A 26,707-nucleotide genomic window follows, 5' to 3' on the forward strand; every position below is an offset into this window, starting at 1 on the left:
ATGGGAAAGAATAACAAAACCTGAATCTTTAAAGATTTCTTGTATATGTGTCATATCACTGTTCCTATAACATTCTAGAAAGCTGATAGATCTGGCATACACGCCTTTCCATGCTGTTCTCAAGTGTGGCCACCTAACAGCTGATGTACAAGTCTTCCCCAGGCCAGAGCCTTTTGTTATAGATGAAGAAATTGATCCTATCCCTAAAGTCATTAACACAGGTAACTTTTTTGGAACTTCCTTCTTAATTTTCCTATTATCTTTATCTTGCCTAAGAGGTGGCAGGTTATTGTCTTTTATGGTGAGATCTTGAGTCAATCTCCAATCTCTGGTCACTGTAACTATGTATTTCTAGAGTTACAAATAATGGACTTAAAATGATAAAGTGTTTCTTTGGTCTAGTGTTGTCCCAGCTGAGCTATTTTAGCCACCTGAGATGATTCTTGGTAAAAAAATAATGAGATTAATTAGCATCATAACTAAGGTACATGAAGAGTTAGCTTCTAGATTTGACACTGTGACTTTTGCTGTGACCCTGGAAGTTGCTTCTTCCAGTCCTTATTGACTAGGTGGGGAGAATGAACCAGTCAGTCACTAAGCTCTTTGTGCTGATAGACTGAACCATTCCAGCCCTGCTTCTCAAATTACAACTAAAACAAAATGCTTTTGCATCCTACTGCTTTGATTAGTACGTATTTGTTGATGCCATGCTTAACTGAAGTTAATAACCTTGAATTGTGTAAAATGGCAGGCAGGAAAGAGAATTGCCTCCCATTGTTTGAAGTGGTGAGTACATGCCAAAGCTCTTAAGGGATGGAAATTACCACTGTCAGTCTTGTGGATACCTGGTCCAATATAGTTTGACATTTACTAGATATTCAGTGGGCCTAGTCAATAAATGATTAAAAATAAGTGTGTAGTAAATGGATGCCTGTTGTTTGGGGTGTAGAAGTTTTAGAATGAAAGCCTGTGAACAGACTTTTGCTTTTGTGCCTTTAACATTTGGCTGTCTGGACCTAACATACCCATGTGGGTTAATTTTGATAGAGTATATTAAACAACACCCAATTTTTGTTGCCTTCAAACCAATTAAATTCTACTTCCTTCCTGCCCTTATTTGAATATTTTTTCTTTCTAATATAAACTTTTATTCTTAAGATACTTGTATAATTTCTACCTAAATTACTAGAGTATTTTTTGTAGGTTCTTTTCTATTCAAGTGAAAGCTGTCAGCTGTTTGATGCCTAGCTAGGGAGGTGCTGACAGCAGGGCTCCAGGGAAGTATATACCCTGGTGTATTAGAAGAGGAGTGATTACTTGGCATGATTTTAAAATTGTTTTGCTAATAAGGCTGTGCTGTAGATAGAAGAAAAATTGAAAAACAATAAATACTGTTAGAGGTTTCCTTCTATGGAGAATAGTAAGAGTTTATTTTCTTTACACTCTTTAGTGTTTTCAAAATTTTGTGTTAATTACTTATATAATCAAACATTTTATTAAAAATTCAGCTTAGCCAGTGGTGGTGGTGGTGGCCCATGTCTTTAATACTAGCGCTGGGAGGCAGAAGCAGGCAGATCTCTGAGTTTGAGACCAACCTGGTCTACATAGTAAGTTCCAGGGCAGTCAGGGCTACACAATGAAACCCTGTCTTGAAAAACAAAAGCCAGACGTTGGTGGTACACACTTTTAATCCCAGCACTCAGGAGGCAGAGGCAGGCGGATCTCTGTAAGTTCAAGGCCAGCCTGGTCTACAGAGCAAGTTCCAGGACAGCCTCCAAAACGATACAGAGAAACCCTGTCTCGAAAAAACAAGAAAAGAAAAACAAAACAAACAAATTCTGTTAACTTTATTTTTTTAATTTAGTTTTGAGACAGGGTCTCACTAAGTAGTTCTGACTGGCCTAGAACTCACCACATAAACCAGGCTGACCTTTTGAACTCACAGATACCCACCAATCTCTGCTTCCTAGGTACTAGGGCTAAAGGCATTGTACCACCACAAACTTTTATTTGTTTTAGGTTTTCAGGAACTATTTGGGGCTGTAATATAACTGCTATAAAGAGAAGAAATTATTATCATATTGAATTTGTACAGAATAGATTTCTTTCTCAAGGAAATGTTCTCTTTGGGTGTGGATGTGGTATATACACATACGTATACAGATGCATGTACCCATGTAGATGTATATAAGGGCTAGAGGAAGACATTGGGGGGTCTTCTCTAGCATTCCCTACCTAATCGCTGTAAGACAGGGCCTCACTAAACTAGAAGCTCCCATTTCATTGGTTCTGCTGGCTGACCAGCAGTCTCCCAGGATCCCTCTGTCAACATCCCCCAATCCTGGAGGTACAGGCACATCAGTTATGCCCTGGGTTGTTTTGTTTTGTTTTAGTTTTGTAGGAGTGCTGGAAATTCTAACTGGAGTCTTCATGCTCAGGCACTTATAACCACTAGGCCCATCTCCCCACCCCAAAGGAATGTTCTTAAAGTGATGGCTTTATTTTCCAAAGGCTGAATAAGGATGTTGTAGGTGCTTAATTTTCCACCCCCTGTGACACACTACCCTTGATTATACAGAGGAATTTGACCTTTAAGCATTTGCCCTGGTTAAAGTCCTCAACTCATAAAAATAAAGTTTGCCTAGTTTTGTTTTAAAACTTGAATTCATTAAATAAAAGTCATTATTGCTTGAGCTACTTAAAATGGATATTATTCATGATTCTCAGAAAATTTTAACAGTTTTCCCAGGTTTCATATTTGAAATCTTTGCCTTAAAACAATGTTTATAGGCCGGGCGGTGGTGGCGCACGCCTTTAATCCCAGCACTCGGGAGGCAGAGGCAGGCGGATCTCTGTGAGTTCAAGGCCGGGCTGGACCGACAGCCTCCAAAACAATACAGAGAAACCCTGTCTCGTAAAAACCAAAAAAAAAAAACAATGTTTATAGAGTCTAACACATAGACAACAATGTAGTTTCCCTATTGTGAATAATTCTGTGTTGATTCCTCCCTTACAGATTTGGAAATAGTGGGCTTTATTGATATAGCTGATATTTCCAGCCCCCCAGTTTTGTCCAGGCATTTGGTCTTGCCCATAGCACTTAACAAAGGTGAGTTCTCCTCTCATACATTTGGTTCACACGAAGCATCATGTTCTCTAAAGTCATTCTTGAGTGTTAGATGATAAGCTGGCTAGTTGTACGGAATTTAAAGGAAAGAAAATGAACTAGATTTTAAAAACTGAGTGTTGCCTCAGATCCCAGACTGGATAACTTGCTGCCTTACACTGGAAACTTTTGACAGATTGCATTGCCCACTGGTTTGTAGACTCATGGCGAAAGGCCTCTTTAGAGGACAGCTCTGGGATCCCCATCCAGGGCTTTCCTATTAGGAACAGAGAGAAAGGGGAAAGGACGGACCTGCTTTGTTCTGCTACTGCCAACATGTCAGAAATACAATACGAATGCTATTGAATGTGTCGTGACTCTCACTGTGAGGCTCATTACAGGCCTCACTAAGAACTGGAAGTCATGTCTCCAAATTAAGCATCCCTCTGAAATATGCTAACCTTGAGCTTTTTGAAATGTTCATTTTCTGTGTTCTGAGCTGACCATCTATCTTATATTTACCAGCTCTCTTCAAGAAATACATGTAGCAAGTCAAACTTCCACCTCCTGAATCGTATGTTCTGTTAATGCCTCATAGTGTAATTGCTAAACATGGAAATCTGAGTTCAGTCTCCTATGTAATGAAGCTGAGTGGGTAAAACTTGCAGGCCAGCTACCCTGGGGAAGGTCAGTCTCAGTAAACAAACAAATCAATAATGTTTTCAAGAGAAAAATCTAGATGGGGTGGCAAAAGCTTGTAATTCCTAGGCTAAGGAGGCAAGAAACAGGAGGAGCTCTGAGGTTCATTGGCCAGCTTTTGTAACATGGTTGGTGAGCTCCAAGCAAATTTAAAACCTGCTGAGAGTGGATGCATTTCTGAAAATCACACTTGAGATTATCCTCTGGCCTCCATATGCACATGCATCTGCAGACATGGGTATGTACATGTGTAATTTTTTTTATTAAAAGAGAAAAAAACATAATTAGTGTCTTGTTTTTAAGACAGTTTCTCTCTGTGACAACCCTGACTGTCCTAGAACTCATTTTGTAGACTAGGCTGGTCCCAAATTTACAGAAATTTGCCTGTCTGTGCCTCCCAAGTGCTGGGATTAGAGGTGTGCACCCCCACACCTGGCCAAAGTAGTGTCTTTTCAAGGTGTATTTACAGAGTTTGTATAGCCGTCATCATCATCCATTTCTGGCCCTTCCCATCATCCACCATAGAGACCTTATTAACCATGGATCCTAATACCTCTTTTCTCTGTAGGTTGCCTGTTCTGTATGTTTTATATTCATGGAATTAATATATTATTTGAAAAGTTTTTATATGGACATTCATTGGAAAACTGGTTTTCTAACTTGTTATTCCTTTACACCTCCATGTATTTTTCCCTTCAAGGCAAGAAGCAGTTAAGAGTTTAGAGTTTTGTAGCTAATCTCTTGATCACCTGTTTTACAGAAGGTGATGAGGTGGGTACTGGCATCACTGATGACAATGAAGATGAAAATTCAGCCAATCAGATCGCTGGCAAAATACCCAACTTCTGTGTACTGCTCCATGGTAGCCTGAAAGTAGAAGGAATGGTGGCAATTGTACAACTAGGGTAGGAAATTTTCATTTGTATTTGGTTGGCTCAAAGGGAACTACAAGGTAAAATATTTCACAGACATTAGTAAAAGAAATGGAAGGCCGGGCGTTGGTGGCGCACGCCTTTAATCCCAGCACTCAGGAGGCAGAGGCAGGCGGATCTCTGTGAGTTCGAGGTCTACAGAGCGAGTTCCAGGACAACCTCCAAAGCAATACAGAGAAACCCTGTCTCAAAAAAAACAAAAACAAAACAAAACAAAAAAAAGAAATGGAAGATCTTGGTCACGTTTTCCTCTCCTGGCCATACCCTTCCTACCTCTATTACCTTCTCCTTTATCATTCCGAAAAGTGTGAATAACCTTTGTAATTACAGTGTTTTTATGATGTATGCTTTCTCTGTTTTCCTCTTATTTTTTTATTCATATAGTTACTGTATTTTTTAAGAGAGAATTTTGCTGTGACCCAAGTTAGTCTCACATCCATGATCCACTGCTTCAGCCTCCAAAGTGCTGGGATTACAGCTATACCAACCATACTTAGCAAGTTTTCCTCTTTTTAAATCCTGTTTGGCTTGCCTGGGTTTTGGTTATAGGACTCTGTTAACTTACTTTAACACCTTAAGACTCAGGTTCCTCATCTATAAAATGGGAAGATAGAACTAAATGAGGAGAGAGAGGCTGCTAACATTGAGCATTTGCCATATGCCAGGCATTCCTCCTGAGTATGTCATGTATGTTAACGAATGTCATCCCAACACTTCGTGAGGTGAGGAAACAGGAAATTAACCTGCATGCTTAATGCAGAACTCATGCAGCCACTCTGTTGAATTCCTTCTCTGTAAGGAAAGAACTAGCTTTCTTATTCTCTGCAGTCATGAGATGTGCACAACTTTCTGCTTCCCTTCTTGTATCACCTATTGGAAAAGAAAGCCTTCTGGCCATGGATTGACAGACACAAAAGATAAAAAGGTTAAGATTAATCACAGGAAGCATGTCTCCATCTCTGCTTGAGTGAAAATTCCAAAAAGAAGAATACAATTATTTTCTTTCTTAGATTTGTTTTATTTTTAATTGTGTATGTGTATAGGTGAGTGTAGGTACCCATGGAGGCCAGAGGCTGGAACTGGAGTTACAGGGGATTGTGAGCTGCCAAACATGGGGGCTCAGCACCAAACCCTGGTCCTCAGCAAGTGCAACAAGTGCCCTTAGTAGCTACCTGATCTGTTTCTTAGCACCCAAGCTACTGTTGATCCTGAATATGAGAATCATCTAGGGCCCTTTCAGAAGCTGGAGGCCATAGTATTTCCTAACTGTGTTGGAAGACCTTGCCTGTGGTGTCACTGCTGGGACTTCAGGAAGTAGCTGGAAGGACCTATATAGGCCTCAGCTTTTACTCCTCTGCACCTGGACTACTACTCTCTGCGCTTTGCAAGTTTCTTCTCTTTTAAACTGCTTTCAAAGTACACACACAATTGTATCTGACTAATATGTATCTCAGGGAATTGCAAATACTATGTGCAGTTTTGGGGTTTAAGATTTAGTGCCAGGCATTGGTGGTACCTTTGATCTCAGCACTGGGGAGGCAGAGGCAGGTAGATCTCTGAGTTTGAGGCCAGCCTGGTCTACAGAGTGAGTTCCAGGACAGCCACAGCTACAGAGAAACTCTATCTCAACAAACAGAAAGATTTGGCTTTGGTTAGAGTAATATGCCTAACTTAAAAACTTAAATCTGGGGCTAGAGAGATGGCTCAGTGGTTAAGAGCACAACTGCTCTTCCAGAGAACCAGGTTCAATTCCCAGCACTCACAAGGCAGCTTACAATTGTCTGGAACTTCAGTTCTATGGGACCAAACACCCTCACACAGAAATACATTCAAGCAAAAACACCAATGCATGTAAATTTAAAAAAATAAAAAAAAAACAACAACAAACTTAAATCTGTGTCTCCAGAAAAGGAGAACCTAGACTTCTTTAACTTGGCAGTCCTAGGCTTGACATTCTACTCTTCCATCTTCTCTCCAACTAGTCCTGAGTGGCATGGAATGCTCTACTCTCAAGCTGACAGCAAGAAGAAATCAAACCTCATGATGTCTCTCTTTGAGCCTGGTCCAGAACCTCTCCCATGGCTGGGGAAAATGGCACAGTTGGGTCCCATTTCAGGTATAACCCAGCCCAGTTGTCTCTGCTGTTCTTAATGTCTTTGAGTGTTGTTGGAATAGTTTTCTCAGCTCAGAGAAAACAAAGTTTATATTGACTAAAGTATCTTCGTTTATATTTGTATTGACAGTATTTATATTGACAGGTAGTTTCATTAACTGCTCTGAGTGGAAAACTCCATGCTTTTCCTTTGTACAGTCAGTCACTCTTAGGGGGTGGAGTCCTTTTCCTTCTGGAAACGCTTTTCCTTTGACTTCAGAGGTGTTGCTGCCGATTTTTGTCTGACTTTGTTTTCTCCTGTTGTTTATGCTCTTTCTTGGTTCTTTCTTCAGCTGTAGTGGGCTCAGACTCCCAGATCTATCCCTTAAGTCTCAGTAGGTGTCACTCACATTTGCATGCTGTATTTCCAGTTCTCGGGGTCAGCCAGCTCAGTGTATGTACAGAGACTATTGTCTCCTACTCCCCACTACTTACACTGTTCCTCCTGATTTTGCTGCTCCTTTTGTTTGAAGCCTTTGTCCTCAGCCTCCTAACCCTTGACCCTGTTGATTCCATTTCCATGTCAGAGACATCTGTCTCTTCTGTGCCATGTGGGTAAGAGAGATAGCTGGAGTTTGCAAAGTCTGTTGGGAAGTGGACTTAACAGAGAGCATGGGGTCAGGTCAGGTCACCAGGAGAGCAAGGTGATCAAATCAGCTGTTTGTGACTCAGGAGATCTTCACGGGACAGAAGACACTGGCTGAGTTTTGAAGATAAAGTAAGCAGGGGCTGTTGGAAGGGAAGAAGCTATAGCACTCTGAGCACAGCAGGGGGAGCAGATGGTAGGTTAGAGATGCCAAATAGGCATTCTCTGATGAGTATTCTACAGATACTGGGCAGCCACAGCTGAGGAGTAATGGGATAGCAGTTAGGAGATTGTGTTCCGATGCTGGTGTTCCTAATCCAGGTAAGAGATAAAAATAAATTTGTGCTCCAGGGCTGGTGCTGTAGCTCAGTTGTTTTGTATTGCCTGTTTTTGTATTGGTGTGGTTTTCCTCCTCTTCAGTGGGACTAAGAAACCTAGCATTTGTTGAACTTCACTTTGTCGAGTACTGTGCTAGTGTTATATAGGACTGTTCTCCCAGCGAACTGCCACCATCCTCATGAGCTCAGCTGTGTCCACTTGAAAAAGATCATTCCAGCTGGGTTTAATGACCTTCCCTCATAAAAGGAGGGACAGAAAGGTCATGGAACTCTCATCTGAGTATCTGCCCCCGACCTCCAACACACACACACACACACACACACACACACACACACACACACACACACACACACACCAGTTTTGTGCAGTTCTGCCCTAATTGTATGTGGCCTCCAGGGACAGGCTAGAGTATATAAGCAGGAAAGAACTAAAGGAGGGGCTCCATTGCCGGGCGTTGGTGGCGCACGCCTTTAATCCCAGCACTTGGGAGGCAGAGGCAGGCGGATCTCTGTGAGTTGGAGGCCAGCCTGGTCTACAAGAGCTAGTTCCAGGACAGCCTCCAAAGCCACAGAGAAAGCCTGTCTCGAAAAACCAAAAAAAAAAAAAAAAAAAAAAAAAAAAAAAGGAGGGGCTCCATCTATGTAGCCTTTTGGGGCAGGGGAATTCCTATACTCCTATAAGTAACCTCTTCTCTATAAGTAAGATCAATAAACTTACTAGTCACCCAGGGTGAATTTATGTGGATTTGTACCTTGGTCTGTCGTGTGGACCTTTAGGACAGGAGGAGACATTGTTTACATCTCCCCCAAAGAAAAGAATTCTAGCAACAGCTATCCTGTTTAATGTCAGATTGGGATTGATATGGTTACAACTGACCTACTTTACTACCAAGTAGTAAAAAGGCCTACTTTGAGGGCTGTTAAGGCAGTGTAGTAGTTCTCATCAGGGATAGAATGCCAGACAAAAGCAGTATAAAGGAGGTTTGTTATGGCTTCGGTTTTAGAGGATGCACTCCATGATGATGAAGAAAGTACGACAGCTGGAGTTCATCCACCTTGGCACTGGGGACTTAAGGCAAACCTCGTTCCATCTCCATGGATCAGGAAGTAGAGCTGAAGCTGGTAGAATTAGCCTGTAACCCTCAAGTCTCGTTCCCATAGAACCCAGTCTTTTTTTGTTTTCATCCTGTCCAAAAGGTTCCCCAGGGGACATTTCCATTCAAACCTCAACAGAAATCTGTGTAAAGTACATGATACACAGTAGGCATATAATTGCAAATACTGTTTTTATTGTTTTTCAAAGAACATAAAAATACTTTGCTTATAACAATCCTTCTTTGGTCTACCCAGAGACAGTCATTTGTTTCCTTTGGTATTTTTACCTACCCTACTAAGCAATGGAAATACATAGCTAATTCTTGGTTTATTTCCCATTTTTAGATGGGGTAGGTGTGTATGTTGCTGGGACATACATGACTTTTGATGAATGACTATTTAGCTCTCTTGTTCACTAGGTCTGAATGGTCTTCTGTTTCATGACTGACTGAGGAAAGGGTGCCAGTGACATAAATATTTTGAAAACTTGCACATTTAGAAGCATTGCCTTTCTTCTTTTACACTTGCCTGGCAGTTTAGTCTGCTAGTAACTTTGTATTTCTGGTATTCTGAGTTTTCAGAACAAGAGCCATAGCTATTAGTTTCTACATTCATTTGCCTGAGCCCATGCTTTTCAGTGCTGGGCACATGAGTTCTTTGGTTTTTCTCCCTCTCTATTCTCCTTCCTTCTGGAGACAGTGTATGTCTTTTATTGTCCCATTTTTTTAATTTTGTTGTCTTCTCTATCTTCAACTTTACCATGCATGTGTTTTTGTATTTATTTCTACTATTATATCTCTTCTAAGATTTTCTTGTTCTTTTTCATAAATGCAGTATTTCCTGTTGTTAATGCAAGTTTCTACTAATGAAACTATCACATATAAGCTCCAAACAAAATTCAGAGTAGATGTTGGCATATTTGGTACTGACTTTGAATGTTATAGGATAACAGCATGTAAAGAAATCACTGTCAGAAAAACTTGGGCCAGTCACAGGTGAGTAGATTAGCATCCGGACTTGGAATGTAGACAGGCACGTGGGGTAGGTAGGGAACAGCGGTGTTGAATGACAGGGAAACCAGTGTACTGAATCACTATGAAACCTTGGTATGACCCCATTCTGAGCCTTACTTTACTTGTTTTTTAATAGTTATTACCATTGCTTTCTGCAAGACTGTATAGAGAGATACCTAATTGGAATTTATCAATTCTTTTATTTTAAGTAATTATTCTGTGTATTCCTTCTTTAGGCACAAAATGTGTTATATAGCACAGTATGTGTTATGTAGAGATCTTGCTGTGGGTGATGACTAAATGAGTAAATGGGGGCAGGAGAGCATTCTGTGCAAGGAAGGCAATGATCATGAATGAGGACAAGGAGTTGGAAATAAGGAGTTGAGTTGACAGGACTAGGAGGCCTTGGCCTGACTTAAAGAGGTTTATATATTGATAATTATTAATGGAAATACATCTGAAAAGTTGGAACAGTGCTTTTGGTGGAGCAGAAGAGAGTTGATGGAGATATTCTGGTACAGTATTAAGGTTAGTTGGCTGGTTGGTTTTGAGGTTGAGTCCACTCAGCCCAGACTAGCCTTCAGCTCACAGCAGTCTCCTGAGTGCTATGCTAGCAGGTGTGAGTCACCTCACCTGCAAGGTATTTTGATGAATGACCAAATATGTGAGGAGATGCCAAGTCTTAACTGCAGCTTGATATGCCATGTTGGTTGATAGCCCTGGGAGGCCTGCTCTTTTCTGAAGGGAAACAGGAGTGGATCTAGCAGAGAGAGGACATGGGGCAGAGGATGGAGGGGCACTGGGAGGAGAGAAGGGACGGAAAACTGGTTGAGATGTAAGATAAGAGAGAATTAAAAGAATTTGGAGCTCAGCTGGGCATGGTAGCCCACACCTTTAATCCTAGCACTGGTGGGGATGGAGTAGATACAGGCAAATATCTGAGTGCAAGGTCAACCTGGTCTTCGGAGCAAGTACCAGGACATCCAGGGCTACACAGAGAAACCTTACCTTGGAGTGGGTGAGGGATTGGGCTTAGTTTGACAAATTGGTCTAATTTCATTTTTCAGCATGAGTATTTGGACCAAGGACTTAAGCTTCCAGAATTGGTAGGAAAGATTTCCTGCCCTGTCCAGCCCAAACCATGGTAACAAAAAAGCAAAGGAAACTTCTAGATATAAGTGTATTTTGTAGATTTGTGGTATTTCCATTGACTCAGGAAGCAAGATCAAATACTCAAATCCTATTGATCTGCATACTACAAAACTGCAGTGACTTTAAGGAATTTGGCTGTCAGAAATGTCTATGTGTGTGTTAGTGTTTTGAAACAAGGTCTTACACTGCAACTCAGGCTTCTTTTTTTCTTGCCTCAACTATATGTTGTGTGACTCCATAGCCACTAGCCACATGAGACTACTTAAATTTAAAATTAAAGGCACATGCCTTTAATCCCAGCACTCGGGAGGCAGAGGCAGGTGGATTTCTGAGTTCAAGGCCAGCCTGATCTACATAGTGAGTTCCAGGACAGCCAGGGCTGGATATTTAGAGAAACCCTGTCTTGAAAAAAATTTTTTTAAGTTCTGAGTCAAGTGTTCAGTGGCTGGTGGCTGTGATGTTAGCACAGATGTAGATATTTCCAAACCACAGAATAATTGGGTGAAGCGTTCTGAGCTAAAATATAGAACTTCGTGTGATGTAGCTTTAAAGTAAACTTTCCCGGTGCATGTGCTTGTTTTGCCTCTTTGGCTTTTATGTATAAAGCTAATGTGAAGCTAATTTCTTTAAGGACATTAAGCTGGTTTCACTTAGCCAGGTCTCTGCTCATTGATCTCGTAGTTCAGTGACTTGCCCATTGAGAACAGGTTCTCCAGCCTGACTGAAGTTAATGTTGAATAACTTGAATAATGATGGAGTGATTCAAAAAGCTAATTGCCTAAATGGAAATGTAATTCTGTTTGCCAGGTGTCGTTTTCAAAATTGTCTTTTTCTTTAAGATGCTAAAGAAAACCCTTATGGGGAGGATGACAACAAGAGCCCATTCCCCCTGCAGCCCAAAAACAAACGCAGTTATGCCCAGAATGTGACTGTCTGGATCAAACCCAGTGGCCTTCAGGTAATGACAGTGTTCACATTGCTCTCTGCTGGGGGCAGCAGAGGCTTTTGATTTTCCTCTCCTTTGATACTATGTTATTTCTGAAAAGGATATGAAATGCCCTACAGTGAGACACATATATAACAAAATCACAAAAAGCTAAGAGCAGCCAGTCATTGGTGGCGCACACCTTTGATCGTAGCACTCAGGAGGCAGAGGCAGGCAGATCTCTGTGAGTTCGAGGTCAGCCTGGTCTACAGAGGGAGTGCCAGGATAGGCTCCAAAGCTACACAGAGAAACCCTGTCTCAAAAACAAAAACAACAAAAAGAATGGAAACATTTGTGCCTGGAACCAGAGGCAAAATGGTAATTGTATTTGAGGACTTTGGTTCTGGACTTCTGGCTACCATGGTCAAAAAAGTGGCAAATGGCTTGTGTAGTTTTTCTTGTCCAATAACAGGAAGCATGGCAACATTTCCAGAGAAGTGTATTTTCCCAGCACTGGATTTTACTTTTGTTTTGTATTTTGTATTTTTGCAACGGTCTCATACAGTCCAGGCTGGTCCCAGACTCACTGTATAGTCCAGGCTGGCCTTGAACAGCCAATTCTCCTCATCACTTCCTAAGCCATCACACCTAATTTACCAGGACTGTATTTTTAAAACTATGTTTTGAGAATTGTGTATCAGTACAATGTATTTTCACCACTTCCACCCTTTTCCCTCCCAACTCTTCCCAGGCCCTTACCAATATATCCCCTTTCTAAATTCATACCTACCAAATCCAATTGGTGCTACCCATATCACACATGAGTGCAGAGCCATGTAGCAAAGCGTGGGTAACCGACCAGGGCCATGTCCTTTGGGAAAACTGATTCTCCTTCACCAGATGGTGATCAACTGCTAATAGATCTTCAGTTAGGGTGGAGCCTCATGGGCCGGCATTGGATTTTAGTTTAAAAGTCTTCACATGTTAAGGCAGTGGGGTTTTTTTCTTGGGGTGCATATCCTTTTTTTCTGTCCCTACAGTAAAATTCAAACTGTGTGTGTGTGTGTGTGTGTAGACCAGAGGAGGTGTGTTTGTTTATTGTTCTCTACCTTTTTTAAAGATTTTTCTTTTTTCTCATTTTTTTATTAGTTCTTTGAGAATTTCATACAATGTGTCTTGGTCATTTTTTACCCTTCTTCCCAAACCCTTTGCAGATTAACACCCTTTCCCTATCCACTGGTGTGTGTGTGTGTGTGTGTGTGTGTGTGTGTGTGTGTGTGTGTGTGTGTGTAATCTATCAAATATACTTTTGGATATGTAACCTTCTACTGGAGTGCGGTAGACCTACCCTGCCTTTTATTTTCCAGACAGCAACTCTCACTGAACCTAGAACCCAGTGATTGGCTAAGCTAACTGACCTCTGAGTCCCAGGGTCCTCCTATCATCACTTCTCCGGTACTAGGGTTACAGATGCCTGGCTCCACATTCATCTTTTCACTTGACTGCTGGGGATCTGAACTTGGGTCCTCATGCTTGTATGACAGGCAGTTTACCCACTGAGCCATCTTTCTAGCTCATATTTAACACTCTTTAGGACTGACATAGATGAAGCACTGCAGAGCTGAACAGCTTATATTTTGGCATTCCCCTGCTTCCTTTCTCCAGTGCCAGATCAGCGTTTGAACCCCAGCTCTGCTATTGTCCTCCTCCAGTTCATTTTGCCTTGATTTTTTTTACTTCTAACCTCCTAACTGTCATTCTAGTTGGATTTTTAAGAAGCAGTGAAGGTATTGTATTAGTTTTATTCAAGCAGAAAGCCATATAACTGTTACGTTCTTTTTTTTTTTTTTCTTTTTTCCGAGACAGAGTTTCTCTGTATTGTTTTGGAGGCTGTCCTGGAACTCACTCTATAGACCAGGCTGGCCTCGAACTCACAGAGATCCTCCTGCCTCTGCCTCTGCCTCTGCCTCCCGAGTGCTGGGATTAAACGCCCCCAGCTCTGTTACATTCTTTATCAGTAACTATACTTCATCCAGTGAATTTGCTCTCCTTTATTTACCTATTGTTTCACTTATGCATTATTTCTAGTCACTTACTATTGTAAACCTACAAAAATATCCTTAGTACTAATAGGTGTTTTTTTCACATTTTGTTGTTTGTGTGTGTGTGTGTGTGTGTGTGTGTGTGTGTGTGTGTGTGTGTGTGTGTGTGTGTGTGTGTGTGTGTGCGCGCGCACATGCACAAGCATGTACATCATAGCAGAAATTGATGGAGAAGCAAAATTGCTTATCTTGTGGCCAAGAGGCAAAACAGACCAGAGAAAGGCCAGGTCCCTCGGTTCTCTTAATAGTTGTGCCCTCCCAGGGGGCTCCAGCCATATTACATTATAATTCACAAATCAGTTCCATAAGGAGTTATATTGACTATCTAGGAATGCTGCATTCAGGCAAGGCACTCAGGACCTTTCTCCTCCCACTGACACAGTCACTTATTTCTATTTGTAACAGTCACTTGGGAAACCCCTTTTCCTTTGGGCACCTTTTTTACTTGTAAAAGTTACTCTAACCTCAGTACACTGAGAAGAGGCATTCAGGCTGACAGTGTGCTTCTGTTGACTGCATTGGCTCCTTGAGACCTTTCCCTAGAGACTGAAGAAGCAAATCCTGCCTTGAGTAAGGGGGCCGTGGCCTCTTCTCTGTGTCCCTTCCTTTTCTATCCCTGACCCAGCAAGCACTTCCTGGTCAGGAGGCTCAGAACTTTGACTGAATTGCTCTGTTTTAGCCCTAGATTTTTGTTTGTTGGTTCACTTGTTTTCTTGTTTTAGTAAAGTACACATTAAATTTAATTTCAGCTATTTAAAAATGTACACGTTCAGAAGTGTTTATATTGTTAGATGATCATTAGCATCACCTAGTTCCAGACAAAAGCCCCTGTGTGCTTAACCACTGAGCCATCTCTCCAGCCCCATCTTGAACTGATCTTTTTTTTAATGTGAGCTAAGAGTTCAACTTCATTTTTTTGCACTCATTCAGTTATTTCAACAGCAGTTATTTTTTACCACCAATGGTCTAATCACAGATGTGTGCATGCTGGGTCTATTTCTATAAGAACTGATTTAATACCATCAAGCCGTTTAAAGGAGGAAAGTGTTTTTGCCATTGTTGAGCAAACATCATCTCAGAAGGAATATTCATGTTGACACTAAGTCATTCTTATTTCCATGTCTCTAAACACTTAAAGCTACTGGGGTGATTTTTTTCTTCAAAGCCACAGAATTCTAATGTTGAATTATTTTTATGCCTCATAGACAGATGTACAGAAGATCTTAAGAAATGCAAGGAAGCTCCCTGAAAAAACACAGACATTCTATAAGGTGAGACTGTCAAAACTATAGTAGAAAAAGGAGTACCGTGGGATGTTCCCTCATCAGGGATTCATGGTAGTTACATTGCGGGGGTAGAAGTATGAATGTGATTCATGGTAGTTACGGTATGGGGGTAGAATTATGAATGTGCACCACGCAATTTCAGTTTTCCCATTGCTGAAATCAGAAGTGGCTGGTCTGTTCCTCCCTCACAGTCCAGCTGAAGTACTTACTGACCCAGTCCTGCACAGTAGAAGGCTGCTGTGAGTGGCTCAGGCAAGCAGCCTGAAGGGACCTGTGGATCATGTCCTTACCACTGCTTTGTGGATATTAGGGCTAACCCAGGCAAGCACTGTATGTGCTTCTTAGGGACTTTCCCAGAACATCCTTACTGCTCAACAGACACCTCCAAGGAATGACCAACCAACACAGTTAATGTTAGAAAATGGATGTGCTTTGTAATCATCCCTACCTAATCCAGAATCACGCTGCAGGAGGGACTGAAGTGACAAGGAGTGGGGTAGAGTGGCGACATTTAGACTCATAGGGTCTCTAGATAGCTTGCTATGTAGATGAGGCTGGCCTATAACTCACAGAGATCTGGCCAGACTTACTCATATTCCCCTTGTCCTTTTGGAGCTTGGCTGAATTAGATTAATATAGTGTGAGATGGGCCCTAGCCTGTTAATCTTAAAATATAGTATATAAGGGCTGGCAAGATGGTTCAGAAGTTAAACAGCACTTTCTATTCTAGAGGACCTAGGTTCAACTCCCAGTGGCTCATTACATCTATCTGTAACTCTGGTTCCAGAGAATCTGACACCCTCTGAGTGCATCAGGCATGTAGCCAAAACACCTATACACATTAAAAAATGTAAATAAAGCCAGGCTTGGTGGTGCACGCCTTTAATCCCAGCACTCAGGAGGCAGAGGCAGGCGGATCTCTGTGAGTTCAAGACTAGCATAGTCTACAAAGTGAGTTCTAGAACAGCCAGGGCTATTACACAGAGAAACCCTGTCTCAAAAAACTAAAAATAAAGTGAGGCTACAAGCATCAGATGAACATCTCTTCTGGAGAACAAACCTACCTTGTCTGGGTATCATCTTACTGCCTGTATCACTATTGTCTTTACACCTACTTACTAGCAATCTGGGGACATTGGACAAAATACAGTTTTAGTCAGAGTTCAACCAGAAAGCTTCTCAGCCGGCCAGACCCCCAAAAGCTGTAATTCACATAGGCCCTTGACCTCTCTGCTCAGCTGCAGCCCATCTCTACAGTTTGTATGCATGCTGACTGGTGTTCTGTTCAAGAAGGCATGCTTGCATATTGAGATAATCATTCATCTTCCCAGATACAGTATAATCAGTACCATCTGAGGAATAGAAAGGGTCCCTGGCAACTGGCTGCTTCAGTTCCTCAAGTAGATGAGAAAGGACGGTCTCCTCCCTGTATAAACAAGGCCTCAGAGACCAGAGCAGCTATCCAACTTGCCCACAACATGCCCTAGTGGTTAATGGGGTGTTTTGTATTTCTCTGGTCTGTCCCTTGCAAATGTGTTTGCTGTCACTCATACTCCAAGTCTACATCAGAGAGGTACCAGGCGTCAAGGCCAAGACTTGGAACAAGCCTTTTCCATGCCTGATTAACCGACTGAAACTAGTCCACAGAGTCGGCATGAATGCTGTATGCAAGGTGCTTTCTCTGTTTGGCATAAGTGTGCATTACCTGTGATCAGCTTGCTGACTACTCTAGCTGCTGAACCCACTGTGGACACCACCTGTCAGTTACACATTACACTCTTGTTCCTGGTTCTTGTGTAAAGAAGTGCTTCCTAAGTTGAGGGTCAAAAAGCAGAGTACTTGGAAACTGTGTGAAGAAAACTGTCCATCTGTTTCAGGAGCTGAACAGGTTACGAAAAGCTGCCTTAGCCTTTGGTTTCCTGGACCTGCTTAAAGGAGTGGCAGATATGCTTGAGAGGGAGTGCACCCTGCTGCCTGACACAGCCCACCCAGATGCCGCATTCCAGCTCACCCATGCTGCCCAGCAGCTCAAGCTGGCCAGCACTGGTACCTCTGAGTATGCTGCATATGACCACAACATCACACCGCTGCATACAGACTTCTCAGGGAGCAGCACTGAACGAATGTGACACTGACCTCTGGAGCTTTCCCTCTCGATTCATTTTGACTGAAAATGGTTTAGGGTTAAAACCTTTCCCACTCGTGAATAGCCACCTAAGGACCTTGAGCTGTCTCAGAAACAACATTGCCAATTTGAATGTCTATACTGCAGTCTGAGAAAGATCCGAAGGGTGGTTGTCTGGGACTTTAACATTAGCTGTATGGGGCTCAGTCATTATGTCCAGAAACAGCTTTTGTTCCATGCTGAGCACAGTTCCTGAGAAGCTTGGACAGATAAGGACAGAGCTCCACTGCCATCCTCAGGAAGCTGCCCAGCAAGGGTCTTCCCGCATCCAGAAAGCAGCTTTTTTACAGGTTTACGTCAGTTATAAATTAAGGACATTCTTAAACTACTGTGCTTAGGATGAGCAATCCAGACATCTATAACTTGCCTAAGTACAAACCTGATGCCACTGAGTTTCAAATTTTTTTCTTAGAACTTGTTAAAATACAGTGGCAATGCCCAGGTGCTCTGCTGTATCTCGAGGTACAAATTTTTAGACGGTAACTATACCTGTGTAAAATCACTCCTGTTCATGTTTTTAAATGAAAATTAAATGATTTTCTATAAAATGATTTCATTTAGAAACACATGTTGTTTTGTTCTATTTTATCCCTTGAGTATAATTCAGCATCCAAAATGTCAAGATTCCCAAGTCCTGACATTTCTTGGGTTCCAAATTAACTTCCTAGTTTCTGTCAACAATCAGGATTTACACTTCAGCCAGGTTCTAGCCAATGGTTCTGAGAGAGCACTGATAGAAGAGTCAGGCTTCCAAAGGCTGTCTCTGCCGTGCTCACCCAGCTGCTTTGTGACTGCCTTCAGTACTATACCTCAGGCTTCAACCAGAGTCACCACTTATGGTTTAGCATGCTGAAGTACTATGCAGTACTTTGCCTACACAAAGACTTTATTCATTTGAAAACCATTAAATAATCTTTAAGCACAAATTATTAGGATTTTGACTGTAAATGTTTTAATAGAAATACACAATCTTTCACTTTCTCAGATAGCAACAAAGGGGATGCTAACAGCAACTAGAACATGGGATTTTGCACAAGGATGCGGCACAGTTGACTGCAAAGTTGACCTGCCGGGTCACTCCTACAGTCAGTGGAAGGAACGCCAGAAGGCAATACCAACAAACGTTGACAGAAGCTGCAGACCTGGAAAGTACTCTTGGATGAGATGAGGTGTGTCAAACCAGCCAGTTTAATGTCAGTCCACTTTGTGCTTATTGAGACAACACAAGCCTCCTTCCCCAAGAACGTGGGAGTGGCGGATCTAGACGCTGCCACCCTTAAGCTCTTGTTACTAGTGTTATCTCATCACTCGATTACATGTAATGTAGAGAGGCTGACAGTGTCTTATACAATGGCCAACCCTAAGGTCTAGATTTTGTTCAGTTCCCCTTTTGGGGGGTTTCCTGCAGGAATCCAGGTGATTTCCTAACTCAAGTTCCTACTGCACACAGGTTTAAAAAAACAAAAACAAAAAAACGCAGGAGTTTGAGGTTCAAAAATGTAGTCTCACCAGTCATTCAGAAAAATACACAAGTAAATGGACTGAGCTAGTCTAAGAGTTGTAGACCAAGTGTGTGTACACAGACCAGACCAATACAGCTTGTATGTGTGACTGGCTTACTAAAGTGTTTGTGTTTACCACAAGCTCCATTATAACAGCTGGTTCCTGTCTAGCTCCCAAATCTATGTCCTTTTCTAACACTGCAGTCATTCATTCACATTTGGAACTTAAAATGTCAGGGTTTTGCAAGTAATGCTCCCTCTTTCTCCAGTGTTGCAAACAGTTCTGATTTAGCTAGGGTTGAAGTATTCATGGTGTTCCCAGGTTCTGATTCTTTGTTTAAATCACTCTCCTCTTTGATGCCCATGTTGATAAGTGCTGTCATAATGAATGTCTTTAGGCCAAAAGACATCAAATACAAAGTGTTCTCCAGCCCTACTCTGACTCAAAAATGTTTAATCAATGACCAAGTTTACCTGATTTTCAAAAAGTCAGTTCTACCCGCTACACAAATAACCCTGGGTATAATATATATTAGGTCCTGCCTGGGTCATCTTTGACAATCTACAATGGAAAATGTAGTCTTGTCTTTTTGTTTTTCAAAAGCAGTAGCAGAAAGACCAAATCCTAACTGTAAAGATGGACAGTACCTGTAGGGAAGAGCAGGCTGACAAGAGAGGGTGGGGCCCATGTCACTGTCATTAAATACACGGGGATGAACTGTTGTCAGAGATCAGAAATCATGTCATGCAAGTACAACACTAAGATAGAATATAGCAAATTCAGGACTGTTACTGGGGAAAGGAGATAGCCTTACTTAAAAAAATAATAATAATGTTTACATCAGTACAAGAAGGTAAAACAGTAAGAACCATAGATTGAGCTCAAACCGGCACGAAGCTACCAAATTTCTCTTTAGTGGAGCTTTTTCTTTTTTTGTCCATACCGCCGCCTGCGCTGTTTATAAAGGTGACGAAAATTAATATATAACCCTGCAAAAAAAGAAACCACTGATTAGAAATGTCATTTAGCTAGAAGTGGAGGTGCCCACAGTTTTGTTTCCCATGCCTCCCGGCACTCAATTATTGCTCAGATGCATCTTAAGAACCCAACAGCAGTGCTGCACTGAGTGTCCCAACCTTTCCTCAGGCACCTGTTACAGCGTCATTCCTTATGCTCTGCATTCAGGGTTAGACAAGGATAAATCCTGTATAGTGGACAACTTCTGGGCTTTTTATCATACTTTATTTCATACCTATAATCTGTTCAGCTGACTGCCTATCACTTTTTGAGGCATTTTAATATTGATATGCTCGTCAATAGTTTACCCCTACATAAATGATTAAGTTCAAGGGTTTTGTTTGTTTGTTTGTTTGTTTTTGCCTGTTTTTCCCCTTATGCATTTAATGAAATGCCCAAATCAAAAAACTGCAAGGCTATTAAAGAACATGTTTAGGAAGCAGCAGTCTAGAAGTACAACGCAGGAAGTGAGGAGACAAGATTTCAGAGTTAAGTTTCAGTTCTACTTGACCAGTGAGTTAATTCTGCAGCTTAGCCTCTTCAGTTTCCTCATGTGTACAATGGAGATAAAGGCACTTTGCAAACTTACTGTGTAAGAATGGTATATAAAAATTCCTTGATTTATGAACATACACTACCTGGTTAAGACCTGAAATTGTGAATTTAGGATTTACTTTGTTGAAGAAGAATATACACATATCTTGCAAATTAAGCAATAGGGTCCGTGTGTGTTAAAATATTTCTACCTTATCTTGGAGAAGGGTCTCACTCTATTGCCCAAACTAGGCTTGAATTTGAGGCAGTCCTGCTGTCTCAGTCTCCCTGCTGCTGTGATTACAAATGTGAGTCACTACACAGGACTCCAACTTTTTTAATAGATCTCAGGAGCATCCTAAGGGATATGGATCTCCCACACTAAGTGACAGCGATCCATAGGCTTTCTAACTTCTCAGTATTTGTTCTGTTCATCTTGCCATTCAGGGTGGCAGCTTCTAAGGTGATCCTTACAATCCCCCTCCTCCAGGTATTTCATATGTGGATAATGGCATGCATTTCTGCTGTTAGGTTACAGAAGGTGCTGTGGCTTCTGGTTGTCTCTCTAATCACCTCCTCTCACTCTGGAAAGACATGTCAGGAGCAGCCATAAGAATAAGCTCAGAAGTAATGTTCTGGCCTATGAGAAAGGTCTAATCTATGGAAGCTACAGCCCCAGCAGGCCTCTGAGACTAAAGTCTATGAGACCTGAAACCAAAAGCACCTCCTTGGCCACTTCCTAGTTCTCAGAAACTGATAAAATACTTGCTTTTCAGATGCTAAGTCTTGATAATCTGTTACACACCAAGAGAACTAATACACTGCCAGAGACAGAACCTGTTGTTACCAGTAGTGTAGACCGCTATACTTATTTAAGTATAGCAGGTGTGGTGGTTTAAATGTAGTTAATACCTCTAATTTCATAGGGAGTAGCACTACTAGGAGGTGTGGCTTTGTTGGACAGGGTGTGGCCTTGATGGAGGAAGTGTGACACTGTGGAAGTGGGCTTTGAGGTCTCTTTTGCTCAAGCTTCCCTCAGTGTGACTTCCAGTTGACTTCCTGTTGCCTGCAAGAAGTTGGCCTCTCAGCTACTCCAACACCACATCTGCCTATACGCTGCCATGCTACCTGTCATGATGATAAAGGACTGAACCTCTAAAACTAAACAAGCCACCCCTATTAAATGTGTCTTTGTAAGAGTTGTTGTAATTGTGGCCTTTCACAGCAATAGAAACCCTAACTAAGACAGCATGTACACACATAATCTAAACAGACATTTAAAAGGAATCCTTTGCCGGGCGTTGGTGGCGCACGCCTTTAATCCCAGCACTCGGGAGGCAGAGGCAGGCGGATCTCTGTGAGTTCGAGACCAGGCTGGACTACCAAGCGAGTTCCAGGACAGCCTCCAAAGCCACAGAGAAACCCTGTCTCGAAAAAACCAAAAAAAATAAAAAAAAATAAAAAAATAAAAGGAATCCTTTAAGTTATAATGGCTTTCAAATAATTAAAGTGTTCTTTTTAATATTTGTTTCTTTTTAAGATTTATTTATTTTATCAGTGCCCTATCTGCATATGCACCTTTATTCAAGAAAAGGGCATCAGATGCCACTATAGATGGTTGTGAGCCACCATGTGGTTGCTGGGAATTGAACTCAGAACCTCGGTAGAGCAGCCAGTGCTGTTAACCTCTGAGCCATCCCTCAAGCCCCCTAAACTTTGTATAGAATTTGTGTTTTATTACTAAGTAGGTGGTTATGATTAGTAGGAAGCTTTCCAACATCCTCAGAGACCACCACTATACCTCCCTCCTTTGCCACCAACTATATTTCTACCTCGTTTATTTGTTTGTTTCTTCCCCCTCTAAGAGACAGGATTCCTCTGTGTATCCCTGGCTGTACTGGAATTCACTCACAGCCTCAAACTCAGATCCTCCTACCTCTGCTTCCAAGGGCTAGCATTAAAGGTGTGCACCACTACTGCCCAGCTTATAGTTCCACCTCTTTGTGGATGAGGAATTAATGTGTTACTCAAGTAAATGTGATGGGATTCTATTCAATATTTTATTGAGACTGGTCTCAAATTCCTGTGCTTAAGCAACCCTGCCTCAGCCCCCAAGCAAGTCAAAATATAGGCAACATAGGTATGGTCTCCTGCTGTTCTAGAAGAGCTCCTTGACCACCCATCAAGACAAAACCTGTGCTATTTCCCCACTATTCATATCTAGGACAGATTCCCCCAGTGCCCAAGAGCAGTCATAGTTCAGCTACTGTAGACTTGAGAGAAAAGATCTCCACATGAAGCATCCTCTCCTGCCCAGTTTGTTTTCACAAAGAAAACCTTACCCCACCACTCTTTCAGTAGAATTGTAACAAGGATGCTAAAAACCGAACTGCTTAACTATCCTGTGTAAAACATGACAGATGTGTATACATAGTCAATACTTACCTAAGAACAGCATTACAAGATAAACCTGAAGGAAGACGGAAAATCTGACTTGCATCGTCACCGGAGATGGCAAAGTGAAACTGAACCTTCCTGATTCGTTGAATAGTGGAATGGACTGGATCACTGCCACAGCTGAAAACAGACAGACAGTGAGAACAACAGGTGCATGAAGTAACATCATCCAGCAGCTCGGGCCGCAATTCCAGTCTGAGGCTTCAGAACAGGCTTCCTCCTCCCTGGCTTCCTCCTCCCTGGACCTCTCTCACATTGCCTCAAAGCCATCAACAGAAACTGATGAGAACAGCCCTAGCACTGGGCTTGTTTCCTCACCTATAGTGTGGGGGAGGGGGGACCCTGCCAGATCCACTTACTAGGGGGTTGTCAGGATAAAATGAAGTTACTAGTAAGATCTCACGTTGGGGTACTCAGAATAGCATGTAAATAAAGAGCATGCAACACATGAGCACTTCCTTCCAAACCTTATGTCTCTGGAACAGTTTGAAAAGTGTGGAAAGAGGTCATCAGAAAGAAATCCCTGCACAGTCTTAACATCACCCTGAGTAGGCCAGGGCTGGAAGAAGCAGAAAACCAGGCTTTTAACCCCTTGGGCACCCCTGGGGGCTACACTATGAGACCTAAAGTTTCTAAAAATACCTTCTGACAAGCATCCCAGCGGGTATAAGGGAATCCACATTGTGTAACGGAGCCATGTGAGCACCTTCCAGTCCATGTCAATGCAGGAAAGCATGTAGAAGGGGTACCTATGGAGAATAGCGCTCAGTGATGAGAGCCGCTGCAGGTTCTGAAGTCACCCTACACAAGCATCCACAAATCCCAAAGAGGTGGCTTCCTGCAGTGTGTGGCTTTAGAACAGAATTACAGTCCTAGGTTAGCTATTCACAAACTCCCATCAGACTCCATTCCAACTCCACATAGGATGTGAGCTCTACTAGCAGTCTCTGTACTCTCAAGGAACCCTCTTTGTTCAGCTACATGCTGGATGCTTAGAACCTAATTGGCTTTATTCCTAGTTCTCATTTATGTTCCCAGTGCCAAACTCTGCCTCTGGATACATGAATGGTTCTAAAAAATTATACAAAAACTTCTAATCTAGAATCAGAAATGTCCAATCTTAAAGAAACATCATATTAGTCATGATAGCTCCTGCCTTTAGTCCCAGCTCAGAAGAGTAGCAGCAAGCAGATCGATGAGTTCAAGGATAGCCTGATCTATGTAATAAGACCCTGCCTGAAAAACAATTTTTTTTCAAAGAAACATCACAAGAAATTCATTCTTTCCTAAATAGAAAATGTTTAGAACCAAGGATCTTGAATCTGTTTCAACCCTTTGCATCCAGCATGCCTGAGGGTACCGACTCAGGCACAGGTAAGGCATGGTTCAATTACCTTCCCACTGCCCCATGAGCTCTGTCAAACTCATTACACAAACCTAGTGCTGAGGAAGCAATCTGTAAAAGCCTGGCTGCCTATGACTCAATGGGGAAAGAAGACACTGGATGGTGTGGTTAAAAAGGAACACACAACTGGATAGATTTTTTTTTTTTCGAGACAGGGTTTCTCTGTATCGTTTTGGAGGCTGTCCTGGAACTCGCTCAGTAGACCAGGCTGGCCTCCAACTCACAGAGATCCGTCTGCCTGTGCCTCCCGGGTGCTGGGATTAAAGGCGTGCACCACCAATGCCCGGCCTGGATAGATTTTTTTTAACCTCTGAGCTATCTCTCCAGCCCCTGGATAGACTTTTGTTTTGTTTTGATTTGTTTTTTGTTATCTCAGTCTATAGGTCTGGCTGACCTTAAATTTGTGGAAATCCTGCCTCAGCCTTTGAGTTCGGGAATTACAAGTGTGTGCCACTATATTGGGCATTGAATCAATTTTTCAAAAAGGGTATTTTTTTACTGACAATTCAGAGTGAAAAAAAAATAGCTGAGCTAAGCTCAAGATTTGAGAACTCATGAGTAAGAGCTCACCACGCCTCAGGAAGGCTCTCTTAACTAACCCATCCACCTGGATTGTGGCTTCAACCTTGTGCCCCTCTATCCTTTCAAGTATTTCCCTCGTGAATGGGCCATGGGTCTTTCCAACACAGCAGTGAGACATTGAAGTTGTAGTCAGATGAGTCTTTTATTCTGTGGTTCTCTTTGTTCCCTACAGCCTGTAATCAGTGCAGAGCTTGCTGATATAGCTAGAGTTCTTACATGTATAATCATAGTCCCAAACCAAATGAAACTTCCAGCCAAAGCAGCAACAACCACTCCGGAGAGGGGCAAGCATCTCTACCCACCTGAAAATTTCAATTGCGCTCCATGAATAAAACACAAAGAAAACCACAGCTTTGTTTTGCATTTCTTCCATGGTGCCGAAGATGATAAACAGAATAAAATTTCTTCCAAGAAACTATTAAAAAGAGCCAAAAGAGAAAGTTTAAATATCGTGTGTATCTGTGTGTGCATATACCTATATATCTATCTGCAAATCCACAGCATATGCATGCATGTTCCTACAAATGGGCCCTTTTTATTTGTTTGGTTTTTTTGTTTGTTTGTTTGTTGTTTTGTTCTTCAAGACAGGTTTCTCTGTATTGTTTTGGAGGTTGTCCTGGAACTCACTCTGTGGAGTAGGCTGGCCTGGAACTCACAGAGCTCCGCCTGCCTCTGCCTCCCTAGTGCTGGTATTAAAGGTATGCACCATCAACGCTTTTAAAGTCTTTTTTTTGTTTTTGTTTTATTTTGTGTGTGAATGTGGGTGGAAATGAGTATGCTTGTAGGAATCAGTTTTCTCTTACCACACGATTTGTAAGGCTTAGAGCTTTTACCCACTGAGCCATTTCATGGTCAGAGTATTAGAAAAATTATCCAAACCAGTCTTTGTAGATAAGTAAGTACTTTTCTGTGTATATAAATACATCATCTATATAATGTGTACATTAAAATGATATAGATTATGCCTTCTCAGTGAGAAGTCACTCCACCACTTAGAAATTAATAAAGGGAAAACCCTTTAATATCAGTGCAAAACTGGTTCTGGCTAATGCAAAAAAGGGAACCAGCCCTGAGCAGACATCCCCAAAGCTTATAGTTTCAGGGACCCAAGTTACACTTTGAGCAATTAAACATGCCTCACAGAAACAGAAATCCCAAAGTTGGTTGTTTGGACAAACAGGGAGATTTCCAATGTAAAATACTGTCAGAGTTGTCTCCTGACAAATCAGGGCTGCTTTACCAGACAGCTGTTAACAGGGTCATCCTGCCTGCCTAGCAGAATCATGCTATTCCTGATAAGAGAACCAGGAGCATTCCTTTAGCTAAATACTTCTCTGTGTAACTTAATATCTCCTAAGCATGTTTAGTAGATTGGTAGAACATCAAGTTATTCTCCGTTTCTCCAGTATCAAAAGCACACACATACACACAAACACAAATATAAAGGATACCGACAATGAACATCGGTGCCTGCACAACACACAGTTAGGAACAGAGCATTACAAATCCACTAACTGCTGTATTATATGTAATGCTCAATGAACAATGTACTCATTGTTCCACTGTTTGTCTATACAGCCTACTGCTTGTATATATGTGTTACATAATAGGCTATTTCATGGAAATTTTTAAAGGGGT

General features: G+C 41.8%; 2 protein-coding genes across 3 annotated transcripts in view; one reads left to right on the plus strand and one right to left on the minus strand.

The window, feature by feature from the left end:
• Nucleotides 1–18,135, plus strand: part of Ints14 (integrator complex subunit 14) — a 29,494-nt gene extending 11,359 nt beyond the window's left edge. For both annotated transcript variants that reach the window (XM_005075548.4, XM_013117410.3), the window contains 7 exons: nt 79–221; nt 3,017–3,109; nt 4,566–4,710; nt 6,720–6,853; nt 11,913–12,031; nt 15,306–15,371; nt 17,264–18,135. In XM_005075548.4, the coding sequence (XP_005075605.1) occupies nt 79–221; nt 3,017–3,109; nt 4,566–4,710; nt 6,720–6,853; nt 11,913–12,031; nt 15,306–15,371; nt 17,264–17,515 (952 nt within the window). In that variant the 3' untranslated portion in view covers nt 17,516–18,135. The remainder of the gene's footprint in view (nt 1–78; nt 222–3,016; nt 3,110–4,565; nt 4,711–6,719; nt 6,854–11,912; nt 12,032–15,305; nt 15,372–17,263) is intronic.
• Nucleotides 18,136–18,500: 365 nt separating this feature from the next.
• Nucleotides 18,501–26,707, minus strand: part of Hacd3 (3-hydroxyacyl-CoA dehydratase 3) — a 34,441-nt gene continuing 26,234 nt past the window's right edge. The window contains exons 8-11 of the mRNA XM_005075547.4: nt 25,372–25,484; nt 23,725–23,831; nt 23,071–23,202; nt 18,501–20,063 (exon numbers count right to left, since the gene is read on the minus strand). Of these exons, the coding sequence (XP_005075604.1) occupies nt 19,987–20,063; nt 23,071–23,202; nt 23,725–23,831; nt 25,372–25,484 (429 nt within the window). The 3' untranslated portion in view covers nt 18,501–19,986. The remainder of the gene's footprint in view (nt 20,064–23,070; nt 23,203–23,724; nt 23,832–25,371; nt 25,485–26,707) is intronic.

The sequence above is a fragment of the Mesocricetus auratus genome, unplaced genomic scaffold (assembly GCF_017639785.1).
Source record: "Mesocricetus auratus isolate SY011 unplaced genomic scaffold, BCM_Maur_2.0 Super-Scaffold_100691, whole genome shotgun sequence".
NCBI lineage: Eukaryota > Metazoa > Chordata > Mammalia > Rodentia > Cricetidae > Mesocricetus > Mesocricetus auratus.